The sequence below is a fragment of the Poeciliopsis prolifica genome, unplaced genomic scaffold (genome assembly GCF_027474105.1).
Source record: "Poeciliopsis prolifica strain line A6 unplaced genomic scaffold, Auburn_PproV2 SCAFFOLD006, whole genome shotgun sequence".
Taxonomy (NCBI): Eukaryota; Metazoa; Chordata; class Actinopteri; order Cyprinodontiformes; family Poeciliidae; genus Poeciliopsis; species Poeciliopsis prolifica.
The window spans coordinates 14568549-14582300 of NW_026562381.1; the positions used below are offsets into that span (position 1 = coordinate 14568549).

Sequence of the window (13752 nt, forward strand, 5' to 3'; positions counted from 1 at the left end):
GGGCTTGAAATATAGCAAAACATCTGCTGCTAAAATGGTGAAAAAAATAACCAAATCTCAAGTTTTTCTACAATGTTACACAACAATGATACATTTTTAATCTTTTTTTAAGGATAGGTTTAGTTTTTTTTTGTTCAATCCCATATGAAGCTCTGACCTGAGGCTGCAGCTTTCAAACCTGCTGCTAGTCACAACTTGCCCCACTCTTTCAGCCCTTTCTCAGCCCGGGGCAACAGTTTCTCCACAGATTTGCATATAGCTTCAAATCACATCTATAATTGTAAGATTGGAACAAGTGACGGTGTGGCTTTCTTATGATTCCAGCATTAACGGAGACAAAACACAGCGTTTGCAGCAACTCTCCCATTGCATGTATGAGTTACCTTTGAGCTCATCGCTGTGAGGGAGCTAAACACTGCTGGAAATGTGCACACCATGTCCTTCCTTACCACGCGGCACACCCACATCTTGCAACCCGAAAGGATCAGAATGGGAGAGTTTTAGATCTGGAGCAGTCGGGAACGGACAGACAAGCAATGAAGAGGTTTTTCAGAGCCCAGAGGGACGAGGACTACAGTCAGATCCAGTACCTGACCGCCAAATGCACCCGCCTGGCTCATGAAAGGGGTAAGTCATGCAGGTTGGGACTTTCAGATGAAAACTGCCTGCTTAGTTTACTGGATGTAAAGTGTAAACTGCAAAAATACAAAATCTTACCAAGTATTTTTGGTCGAGTTTCTATTGCAAATATCTTAGTACACTTGAAATAAATCACACAAACTTACAAGTAACTTTCAGCAGCAAATTATTGAGTGTTTGAACTCAATAATTTCTTAATATTGGTGGGAAAACATTTGTACATTTTTTTTGACAAAGCGAGATAATCTGTACTTTGTCATCAATAGTAAGAGATTATTTACTTAAAACATATATATAGCTGAGAAGCTGGTTTTTCCTTTTCTTTATTTAAACCAAGTAAACCCCCGCTGAGGTCCAGATCTCATTTTCCGAAATTTGCAACACACTATAACCTGATTACACAAATTAAGAATTTTAAAACAAATTACAAAACAGTTTTAAATGAAATGTTTACCTGTAAAAAGTTTTTCTGTCTGAATTCAAGTGTACTAATATATTTACTCTAGAAACGGGACAAAAATATCTGGTAATATTTTGTGTTTTTTGCAGTGCTTATTTTCTAAACTATTAGGTGTGTGAGTTATTAATCTTATAAGTGTCTACCTTTACAAAAATAAAACATTTCCACTTTTTATAGCTATAGTATAGCAAATATTAACAAAACACAGAAAATCAGCAATTAAATCCAAACAAAACACAGAAGTAGGTAAATTGCCATCACAAAAGTTTTAATCAGATTTTAAATATTCAAGCCCCTTTATAGCTTTCAATCACTCCATGTTCAAATTCCCTTTTACATCTAAATCATTGACAAAACTTTTTTTTTCATTCTTAACATTGGGAAAGCAATCAATAAGTTACTTATGTGTCAAATTCAGTTTCATTTAGTTGATTCATTTAGTGCCATTTCACAACAAATGTCCTCTCAACACACTTCACAAGAGAAAAAATAGTTTAAATTCAGAAATATATAATTAATTCAATCCTGTTATACAGAAAGATTCAAATGAAGTTACATTTATTCCAATATCATGTAATTGACCCATTGTTTTGCCTTTGACACTGTTTCACACCGTCATGGTGCCACATAAATGGACCATAACAGTTAGCTAAAATTAATCCATTTAGCATTTAACCGATCCAAACAAGGTGAAAAATTATGGTGGCAAATTCAATTCAATGCAAATTGTAAAAAAAGTCATCAGTCTAAAGAAATTGCTAACTTTTCAGGGAATCCCTCTTCCTCAATAAGAATGTGGCAACAGTGAGGCAAGCACCTTATTTTTTCACATTTACATCAACATCTCATTTTATCATCATAAAATGTCAGTGTCTTTGTAAAATGCCTTGAAAACAAACTTGCCGGGTCTTGTCTTGAGCTCCTTTTTAAGAACAATAGAGCTGCTTACTTGCACGACCTTTCAGTGTGTTAAACTGACTGTGGTGTTGTCTTTCGTTGGCTGCAGCAGTGCTGGAAAGAGAATTTCTGGTGTCCAGAGAGAAGGAGAGGAAGCTGCAGAATGAACTGGAAGCTGTGACCTCTCGTCTCCTGCAGCAAGAGCAGCTGAACCTGGAGCTCAGGATAAACCAGGACAGGCTCATCTGCAGGATCCGTCAGCAGCAGGTGGACTCATGAAGTTCTCCCTGATGGAGAATCATTATTAGATGATACAGCATTCATTTTAAAACTTCATACCGAATATTGCCCGCCCTGTTTTTTAGGTTTGTTTGGGAGGTCTTTTCTGTTATTGAAACTCAAACGTGTGACCAAGATACAATAAAAGTCTAGATGAACTAAGAAAAACTTTGAGAAAAACATTCACTCTACATGTGGTTGCAGAGATATTTAGTCCCCTTCACACTTGTTGGCATCCCTGGTAAGAAATTAAAGAACCACGTTGCTGTTTTTCTTCAATATGTGAATAGATCATCTGAAAACTTCCTTTTGAGTTCAATTAGGTTATTTGTGTCTCATATTAAAGATAATCTTATGATCTAAAACATATAAGTATGACAAAAAAAAGATGAAACTGAAGAAATCTGCTGTTTTTCAATGAAATTAACTACAAAGTTAATTAAAAGTTCCTTTGAAAGAAAATTTCTCACTGTTTAAGCATAAATCTTTCTTTGAATTTTATGAAATTTCTATTTCATTTTATCACAATAGATTAGAATGTTCATGCAGTAAGATCTTACAATTTCGGTCTCGTTATTTCAAATATCAGTAACATTCTACCAAGCATCAAAGTTTGCACTGAATACAAAACTTTTCGAACCTTGTACCTTGACAAGTGACTATAACCTTCTAAACAAACTCTACATCAGGTTGAGGCTTGTCCCATTCAGTTAGACTTTAAGGCTCTTTTATGCCACTTATTTGATTGGTTGTGATGATATTTTAGTCAAATCTCAGTCTCCACTGAATCAGAATTAAATCTGCTGAATACGCAGCAGGAATGAGTGTTGCTCATGTCCTTCAGTGTCTCCTGCAGAACTTGGTGGACGTCCTGCAGCAACGGATGGAATTGCTTGCAGAGGAGAGTCGTCGGGATGTGGAGCTGCTGCAGCAGGTCAACTCAGAGTTGGTGTGTCTGCAAAGCTCCGAGGTGCAGCTGGAGGGCCTGGTGGAGGAGCTGCATGCTGAGGCCCAGCGTCGAGCAGCTCTGACAGACAGACTGCATGCAGAGTTGTGCAGGTAGATGCATTTCAGCTCCATTTGCTTCTGAAATTTGATTGTAAGCACAGATAAACTTAGGGTGCATTCACACCAGGCTTGTTTAGTCTGCTTTAACCAAACTCTGGTTCCTTTGTTTAGAAATACCAGATTGTTTGGGGAAGTGTCAACGCACAACCAAACTCTGATGAGGACTAAAAAAGCGAACTTTGGTCCGCCTAAAAACTGAGCTCTATGTTCTATGTTGAAGTAAAATCTGGTGCGGTTCAAATTCATGTGTGAACACCAATCAGGCTGGAGACCTCTCCAAAAGCAGGAAATGGACACATCGCAGGGCATTCTGTGTAAATACAACCAAGTCGAGAGTAATGACTAGTGGTCTTCTGCCAAAGACAACAGAGAAATCCTACAGTCTCTATAATCTGACACTACTCCATTTACATTTCACAAAGAAAGAAGACATTCTCATGTCTCCTTCTGATGTTTATGTGTTGTTTCCTTCAGAGGTTGTTGGTGCAGCGCCCCCACAGGCGAGGAGATGAACAGGTTTTTCAAGGGGTTTGGTTGGTTTGACAGTGCAGTGTGAAAGTGAACCACAGCATCTGGTTCAAACGTCCCCAGTTGAACCGAGTCTTCTGGATTAAGGGATGATGAAAACACCCTTAATCACCTTTGTTCTAATTTATAATCACTTTTACACCAGAGTTTATTACAGGAGAGCTAAGATAGAGAAAGCTGCTATTTTGTTTTTAGAAAAGTACATTTGGCCCTCTTTTATATATTCTACAGTACTTCAATCATTTCATTACTGTTCATCCAAATATTGAAATTCTACAGCTCGATTCCAGCACATTCCTGTGTGTCTCTCCAGCTGTTTTAACTAAACAAGATCAAACAGCTGGAGAAAAAAAAACATCAGTTTAGTGAAAACTGAAACTGAATCAAGCTGTAAATCAGCTACCCTGAAAAACGACAGGCTTCAAAACACTCTTTAATTTTCAAATGAATTAAAACAAACTATAAAATGTAAGAAATGTAAGAAAACATAGCTGTCATTTGCTTTGTCTAATTAAATCCTGCAGTTTGTATCACATTTTTTTAATAGCATGATATTTTTGGGATTACAGATGAAAGAGACACTATCATCTGCAAAAGGTTTAATGTTTAGATTTATTTTTGCTTTTAATTATGCATTGTGATTCTTAAATCCCTAGCTGGAGCGTGTTATTCCCAGACTGTGTGTGTTACAGGTGCACTGTCAGAAATGTGTTTGTAACACTTTGCAGTTTCTGACTTGTCTTTTTTGCCTTTTTTTTAATTTTATTTAACCAGAAAAGTTGAGGTGCAGTATCTCTCCTGCCACGAAGTTCTGGTTAAGAATTTAATGTACAAGTAATTTGATTAAAAACACAACAAAACATTAATTAAAAACCTTGATTGATGTCAAGATGTTGAGGCTTTATTTCGACTTCAGGGTTTTTTGTTTTCTTTTTTTTTAATTCGACCTCATGTTGCTCTGATTGCAGCTTCTTTGCTTATACTGATACTTTGGAAAATAAATCAACAACTACATAAGTCACAGTATATATGTGATCGATATCAAAAAGTAACACATTTCATATTATATTCAATTATTTCAATGAACAGTGATCAAGAATTGCACAGCATTCTGGGAGATGTTGGCAGAGGACAGGCTGTAGCTGCAATACCTGGTCAATAACCTGTTGAGTAACATGCGCCTCATACCTGCTTAAAAACTAAAAAAACCAACGGCATGGAATGAAAACTCTGGATGAATCAGAAGAGGTTACACCAAATACGTTTCACAGTATTTCAGATATTTCAAACAAAAAGCAAATAAATAATTATCAATGTCGACTGATATGAGACAATTTTATTATAATACGTTTTGCAGCCAAATTATCCAGCCCTAAGAAAAACATTTACATGTGCATGTTAAATGTAATTTATTTTTTCTTTGTATTCAAATGAAAACAAGAAGCGTGGGTACCACAGCTGAAAAACAAACGTATCTGTGTTTTGTGGTTGCTATGAACAGTAAGCTGGTGCAGCTGAAAGAAATGCAGGAAACCAACAACGGTCTGACAGAAGAGCTGAAGGATCTCCGTAAAACTCATCTGGAGGAGGTGAGATCCTTTCTGCACATCTTTCTAAATAACAGTGAAGCTTCCCCCCAAACAAGTCTTTGTCTTTGACAACAAAATCTGAAGAAATGATTCTTAGAGGAAGACTAGGAGTCTTTACACACCGCAAAACCATGAAATCCTACCAAGTATTTTTAATATAATTTCTAGTGCAGACATTTTAATACACTTGAAATAGGACTAAACTAGTTTACAAGTGACAAAGTTAACAATTTCTTAAAACTGTCAAATATTTCACTTATAACAAGATTTTCCCCATGTCATAAGTGAAATGATCTGTCAATGGAACAAATACTTTTAAAAATTAATACTAAGAAATTTTTAACTTAAAACTACCTGATGTATCTTAAAAGTCACTTGCAATTTAGTTTTGTCTTCAAGTGCACCAATATTCTCACTAGAAACTAAACAGTAAACTAAACTAAGATTTTGTATTTTTGCAGTGCATTGAGATTCAATAGTTTACTGTATGAACAAAACCACTTTTTGTGAAAAAAGAGTTGCAATGCCATTCTTGTCCACCAGATGTCACAATAGGGACACGTTGTTCAACATGAAACAATCAGTAATTAGCAGAACTTTAACAGTTTTACAGTTTATTTAGACTTTTTTATGGAGGAAGTAATTATAATGAAACCTGTATGCTTAGGACTCAAATTTATACCACAGACATAAATATATATTTTTTATGTCAACTTACCAGACTTTACTGGTGTTGGGTTTGTTCTAGCGCATCTGTACATTTGTGGATCACAGAGATTTATGGTTTTTCTTATTTACTGTGAGCTTCAAAGACCGGCCCCCGTGTTGGCCTCGGTTTCCACCAGTCCATCAAGCAGCAAACAATCCGGTTATGTAATTAACTTTCTTTGAGACATCTGCAGATGGCCAGGAGAACAGCGGAGCAGACCGCAGAGTCAGTGAAAACTTAATGAGATCATTTATTAGCAAGGGATCCAGAGAGGGAAATATTGCAAAAGCCCTGGGAATTGGAGATTATGTCAGACTCTGCCGCTCTCACTCATTTTTCTGCATGACAAGTCGTTATTCTAATCTATATTTGCAGTTTGCAATAATCACTGCTTCCTGAGTTTATTGTTTTTATCACATGCTGGTATCAGGGGGAAATAAAAATGATCACATTTATTTATTTAAAATGTATTTTAAAGGTGAAGGAACTGCAGCAGGAGAATAAAGGGAGCCTGAGTAAGTTGCAGGAGACGGCAGAGCAGTTCGAGTGGCTCTGTCAGCAACAGAAGTACTGGATGCGTTGTGTGAAAAGGTGGGATTGTTTACATGAATAAAACAAACAAGGCAACACAGTTAAAACATGATTATTTCCAATATCAGTTCACACGTTATATTATTTGTATATAAAGTAAAAAACATCTGTTGGGCAAACACATGGTTTAGTTTGTTTAAAGACTAAAGGTCTTGACAACACATTATGCTGCAAAAACACATGCTAACAATGTGCAGATTTAGAGAAACATTACTGACTAAATCCTCCTATTTCCTTCAGATTGTTATTAATTTCACTGTGTTCCTTCTTAACTTTCCCAAACCTCTGAAAATAAATCCATTCCTCTGAGCTGGGAGTTGGGCAGCGCTCTCCTGGCTAATAAAAGCAGAAACCTGCTGCCTGTAAACAAAATTAATGACAGCGGAGAGGGCAAACCGCAACAATGAAGGAGCCGGAGAGAAACAAAGTCAAGTTCCTGGGCTTTAAAGGCACATTTAAAAAATTGGAATATGTGAAGCACAGATAAAGCTTTTCATGTAATTTGTCAAACATGTTTCATAAATATTAAGAGCTCCCATAAATTTCTGTGACACGATACAATCTTTGGTTTATTGCAAGTTAGAGAAAAACAAGAACGCTAGAACTTTCATGGGACTAAAAGCGCTCTTTCAAATTTTGCTTCTCAAAACTTTCCTGGTACATATAACTTTGCAGAACTTACAGAACATTTTTCTAGAATTTTGTAGAAAATTCCAGATAAAATCTGAAGGATTGGGCTTTATTATGAATTGACTTATAATATCCTACTTTACTGGTACTCCATTGAGTGACTTGTTTCCAGTAACATACGGTGACGTGCATAACTGGTGAGGCACAGACTCCACCAAAGTCGGATGTTCAAATCCAAAATTCAATATAGAAGCTACATTTTAACCATAACTAATTATATCAGCAAGAAAATATAAAATAATATTAAATAAGGTCACATTTTAATGTTACTTTTGGCAGATTTCTCACTTTTCTGATTAAAATTTAAAATTGTGTGTGATGTTACTTTTATGTCTCATCATTGCTGGCATCTGTTTTTGAATGGTCTTATTTTTACTTATCAGGATTACAGGTGCCTCATCTCCCTTGACTGCACATCACTGCTTGTTTCACCAAAAGCAAATCTACATGGAAATAAATAAATAAAAAAAGTTATCTATGCATTCGAGAAAATTGACCTTTTACTTTCTGGAAAGTATGTGCAAATACAATTAATCTGGTCAGTGATCAAAGATTGGTGGATTTATTTATTTTTTGTCTTCCACAGATTCAAAGACTATCTGATGGATGAGAGACAAACTCTCCTGCATCAGCTCAGCACTTTGGAGAAGAAAATTGGGGAACAGAAGAAGAGCTCAGATGATGGCAGTCCAGCACAGAGTCTCCTGCGCCCTCTAGAGGAAGCAGAGAGACCTGGCAGGTGGGTGGATATAAATCCACTAAGCTGTTAAGAAAAAATGCAGTCATTTGTTTCCCTTTAGCCACATCTAAAACCCGTTTTTGTATGCAGTGTAACATCATTGGATACAGACGCGGTGACAGATCTGGATTCCCAGGCGGGAAACTCGAACATGATGTATGAGGAGCTCATTACACAGGTGACCTGAAGATCATACAGTGTTTCTCTATATCATTTCAGGGACTGATCTTGTTCAGTTAAAGTGTTGTTATTTTTTGGGAGAGATTTTTATTCTTTTCATAAGCTAAACAATTTTTCTTAAGTGACACAAAACAGAACTCAGCTGCAGTTTCATGGATTTTTTTAGAGTTAAAGTAAAATCATCTTCAAAAAGCCAGAATTTGAGGAAGAAATGAATAGCTGACACAACAGTTTATATAGACAATGTTGTATCTTTCTTCTCTCAATTACAGCCTGTGAAGTTCACTGATAAAATGGAATAAGTCATATTTACCACTGAAACAAATACAATGAAGCTGACGTATTCATAATGTAATATTTACTTTACTAGTTTATTTTTTATCACAAACGGTCAGAAAACGATAACATGTTTTCCTAGCTTAAATGTTATCTTAACAGAGACACAAGTTGAAGCTAATTTACTTATTTGAATCATTTTCTGAGCTTATAAAATAGTTAAAGCATGTTGTACCTGTAAATACATTGAGTAATATTCAAGTAATAAATTGAGTATTAGCCTTTTTTCTGTGGTTGCTTCAACTTTGCTCCTTAACTTCTGGTTAACAGTTGCAGTCATGTTTGAATTCGATTAAAAACAAATTCAGCCTATGACCTCATTTAACTTTGGACTGATGGTAGTTTGTCATATCTGGACCTAATTAGAATAACCTGGTGTGAACCAAGTTCTCAAAAGATGATTTAAATCAAATCAATAAACTCAACCATCAGAATAGTGAGTTCATTCTGACAGATGTTTTAGTTATTCTAAAAGTGAGCAAACTGAACTTGAATGACCTTTATGTAAAAACAAACTAAAACGCATCATATTTCCACATCATTTCCAACTATCAATGTGTATGGAGAATTTGCAGCAGCTATTGTACACAGGCCAGTCTAATTGTTCCAGATCTTTCAGATTGGTTGAAATTTCAGGGTTGAACCAAAAATTCAGAACATCATTTTTCACTCAGGGTGACTTCCAGTCCCCTGTGGACTTGTATTTCTGCCAAAGTGCTCTTAAAATGAAAACTTAATGGATAACAGAGTCACATAATTGTTTCAGTTTTTTATTTGTCTGTTATTCACTGTAAAATATTTGAGGGTTCAGCTTAAAAGCTGTTTTGCAATTTAGCTGGAAAAAATAAAGTCCAAGAAATTCTTGCAGGAAGTTTCCACAAATCCTGACAGGATCTCAGCACTTCATCCCCCTGCAGGGTTTGATGTTCAAAGGAGTTTTCTGACCGCGATGGGAAAAGCCTTCATATCTTCCTTATGACGGCGTATTATAAAATAAAGTGATAAAATTACACAAATAAAATCATACGAGAATAAAGTCATATGAAATAAAAAAACTAATGCAAAAATACTTTAGTGATCCAAAAGAAAATTAAATAAAGACAAAAATAATGAGGAATAAAGTCATAACAATATGAGAATAAAATCTATATTTTGAAAATATGAAAAAAAGTTAAAAATAATCTGAAACTAAAGTTACAATATGTCAGGTTCAAAGAACCCAAGCACCTACAAAAAGAAGAGAGAGACAAGTGAGTTTTTAGATTTACTAACGGACAGGAGCGCGCTTTAGTTACAATCTCCTACCTGTTCTAAAGCACGCTCTGCTGCACCTTTTCTTTTTATTTCCTTGGGGCGGTCCAAGTTACATAGCTTATTCGGTTATTTTGAGTTACAGGCGTGTTGCACCTAAGTGCCTGTTTAGTAACCGAACCCTTACTAAATTCATTTCATTCTCAGCCAGAATAGTTACCAACATATATATCAATGTCCAGCTTAACATGGACAATGAAATACAGTGATTTTTAATAACAAAGCAAAATAAAATATTCATAGGAAAGAGAATAGAATCATATTTTAATGGAGTGGGGGGAGGGGAGCAGGGTACTTTGATCTAAAGTCTCCAGCAAATGGTCCCTCACATAATGCTAATGTTAACATAACATAACACATAACGCTAATGCTCATGGCTTCCAGAGACGTCAGAGATGGCTGATCTTCTCTTAGCATCACAGTCTCATCGTGCTTTTTCCTTGTCTGTCTGCTGGATGCACTGCTGGATGCACTGCTGGATGCACTGCTGGATGCACTGCTGGATGCGCTGCCCAATCCACTTCCAAAACAGCAAAGAAATGACTAATAATGACTGGAGGAGGCGCTCGCCAAGAGCCTCTGTGCTTCATTCCCCTCACCTCGCTCAGACTCTGTATAGCATTTCTTAGGATAATTATTCTGATCGAGAGCAGATGATGCAGACTGTTTTTCCCCCCTTTCGATTCCTGCAGAGCTGAGCGAGGGCGGAAATTTCTCTGGAGGAGCAGCGACTGACAGAAACACGGAGGAAACAGCCTCGATAAAACACATTACCAGCTCCGACATGATTTATGGAAACCGCAGATTCACATTGTCTGGACATGACAGAAGCTCCTTTCAGACATTTGCTGCTTTATATTAAACTGAACTTGTTGGGGTCATGTTTGAATTACCCTCTGGTGCTTTTCCATAAGATGTCCTCCACATGCAATCACACTTTTTTGGCTCCTGAAAGTGAATATTTTTAAAAACTCCAACCAGGCTGAAGAATTTTGCTGACTCTGACTGTGACAGTTATGTGAGTCCTGATGGTTTTGGTTACCAGTGCCAGATTGTGCAATGCTATCTTTGAGGTCCACTGTCACAATAAGTCCTGGTCTGGCATGCATGGAGCTCAACTGTGTCTGAGAATTGTCAGGCAGACAGATTTGTTTTTAGTAGTAACTGTGCTGTTTGGATTAGACTGAGTCACTTTTCCAAGAACAGCCTCAGATTTAGCTTAATATATATTTTAAGGTTAAGAGGTGCAGTCGAGACATGTTCTTTGAAAGCACATACTCATTTGCAGACCCCCTTCCTCCTTGAGAAGAGCCTTAAAGAGGAACTATTATGCAAACATCACATTTTGGACATTTTTACTCTTCCATTTGGGTTTTTACTGTGTCTAAAACCAGCTCAGGTACTTAAAAACCCACCCAAACTAATTGGTTTTATTATGTTTTCTGGCGTTGAGAATTGTTATGTCACTGTCCTGTTACCTAGCAACCTCACCTGAGCCCAGCCCCATTACCTAGCAACCCAAGTGAAGCACAGCCCATCGCCTAGCAACCAAAGCTGCGCTCCAGCACATTTAATCAGCTTATTTTACTGCTGTACAATGGCTGCTGGAAAAGAGATGTTTTTTGTTGTTGATTTACCATCCAGAAACCACTTGCTGCCTTCATGTTGGCTGCGCAGGAGGCTCTACTTCTCCTTTTCAAAAATGTACAATTGCATAAATGTGCATCTGTTTGCAGCCAAATGAATCAGGAGACTATAATGCATGCAACATTGTCCAGATTTATATTAGTTAAAAATTAAAATAACTCATTATTTTACTTCTACATAATTATGCGGAAAAAATTGACTGTCTCATAAAATCTCCATAAAATACATTGTAGTTTGTAGTCATGTGTCAAAATGTAGAATATTTTGAAAGTTGTTGCTGTTTAATGTGAATTTTATGGGGTGCTTTCAATGGATAACCCACAATTAATCAATTTTCTTAAATAATTATTATTTATTGGGAGTTTCTGTTGCATCACCAGTTCATATGACCCAAAACATTCATGTCCACCATTTTCACTTCCATTTATCTACATCTATGCAGTCTTTCTGAGATATCACTTTAAACACCAGATTAAAACGAATTACATTTGTCTTAATTTCCAGTTCAAACACTGACACTGCATACATCATTTTAGTGGATTTATCTAGCCCAAACATTTTTCCTGGAGGATTTTTATCTGTGGAGGAAAGTCTTCTGCTCTCATCCTAACTCAGAGTTTATTTTTCTGCCTGTAGGCGGGGAGTCCTATCAGCAGATACCAGGAACCTCCTTGAAGACTAAAGCCATCCCATCTTCTCCCATTTTTCTCAACTCAGAGGTTTTAACTACTAGATGTGTGTGGATTGCCTTCCAGTCTTTGTTTTACAGAAACCAAACCTGCATTGTTTTCCTTCCAGTATTGTTCATTAAAACCCATTCATTAAGCTCTGGTCCCTTCCCCCCTTTTGTACTTACTCCTGTCCCATATGTGCATCATATGTGCTTAAATTTGTTAGGTCACATTTTTCCAGTAATTGTCCATTTTTCAAAACCTTGTAATCAACACTGCTAATAGGAGCACCTGAGAATGTTCTCTTTTGTTGTTTGGCTCGTAAATCCTCAGCTGGCGCACAGAGGACACAAACAAACACACTTTTTTTACCGAAACAAAGCGCCATCACTGGGTTTCTGTTTCCTTGTCACTCGCTTTCCCTTGTGAGCAATTATCAAAATATCTGTATTGTAATTTGGTTCGGATCAGCAGCAACCCAAGTGAAGCACAGCCCATCGCCTAGCAACCAAAGCTGCGCTCCAGCACATTTAATCAGCTTATTTTACTGCTGTACAATGGCTGCTGGAAAAGAGAAGTTTTTTGTTGTTGATTTACCATCCAGAAACCACTTGCTGCCTTCATGTTGGCTGCGCAGGAGGCTTTTATTGTTCCTTTTCACATTGTTGAAAAGGAACAATAAAACTGGGCAAGAGAAAAACAATATTTCTGATTCATCATAGAGAAAGTCATCAAGTCCTTCGCATGGTTCTCTGAACGTCTGTTGATTTTTGACATTTTTTTATAAATATGAACTAAAACGTCATCTACGGTTGACAAGATTAAGATGACTGAAGTTAAAATTAAACAAATATTTATTTTTTGCTGTTTTTGAAAAAGGTGAAATCATAACTGTCTACTTTATATTTGAATGGTTAAGTCAACAATCTAAATATCTTTTGTTTGTCCATTAATCTATAATTTTCTATACATTAAAAATCTCAGGGTCAATCAACTATATTGACCCCTGGGTAATACATTACCAAAGAATTTAGAGAAAAAAACAATCTGAAGATACCGATAGGAACTAATTTACTATTAATAAGGCTAATAATCTATTTATTCAAGCAAAGCCAACTATCTATTTTGGTGCCCTGTTTCTCCATCAAATATATTTTATTTCACAACTTTTAGCAGAATAAAGGCTGTCAAGACAGTTTTTAAAAATATATTCTGTGGAAAAGGTCAAATATGAAAGATGTTTTGAAACCTGGACTATAAAGAAAATATAATCTGCCTGGAACAGAGAGTTCACCTTGTTCTCTGTTTCTATGAAGATTTAAAAATGTATCAAAGCTTACTGATTTTATTGCCACAGTCAAAATGGATTGAATGAAATGAAACTTCTGTATTTGCACATTTTTGGAATCCAGCTATGC

At 36.4% G+C, this 13752-nt stretch overlaps 1 protein-coding gene across 2 annotated transcripts; it reads left to right on the plus strand.

Moving 5' to 3' along the window:
• The first annotated feature begins 267 nt into the window (after positions 1–267).
• LOC129360774 (apolipoprotein A-I-like) lies at positions 268–12488 on the plus strand. 2 transcript variants are annotated; one of them, XM_055031176.1, is made up of 8 exons: positions 268–627; positions 2109–2263; positions 3132–3334; positions 5373–5460; positions 6648–6760; positions 8037–8189; positions 8280–8367; positions 12300–12488. In XM_055031176.1, the coding sequence occupies exons 1-8, from the start codon at positions 537–539 to the stop codon at positions 12336–12338; spliced, it is 930 nt and encodes a 309-aa protein (XP_054887151.1). In that variant the 5' UTR covers positions 268–536; the 3' UTR covers positions 12339–12488. The 2 variants fall into 2 exon arrangements, with proteins under 2 accessions (XP_054887151.1, XP_054887150.1); XM_055031175.1 differs by having other exon boundaries at positions 269–627; positions 2106–2263.
• The last annotated feature ends 1264 nt before the right edge of the window (positions 12489–13752 follow it).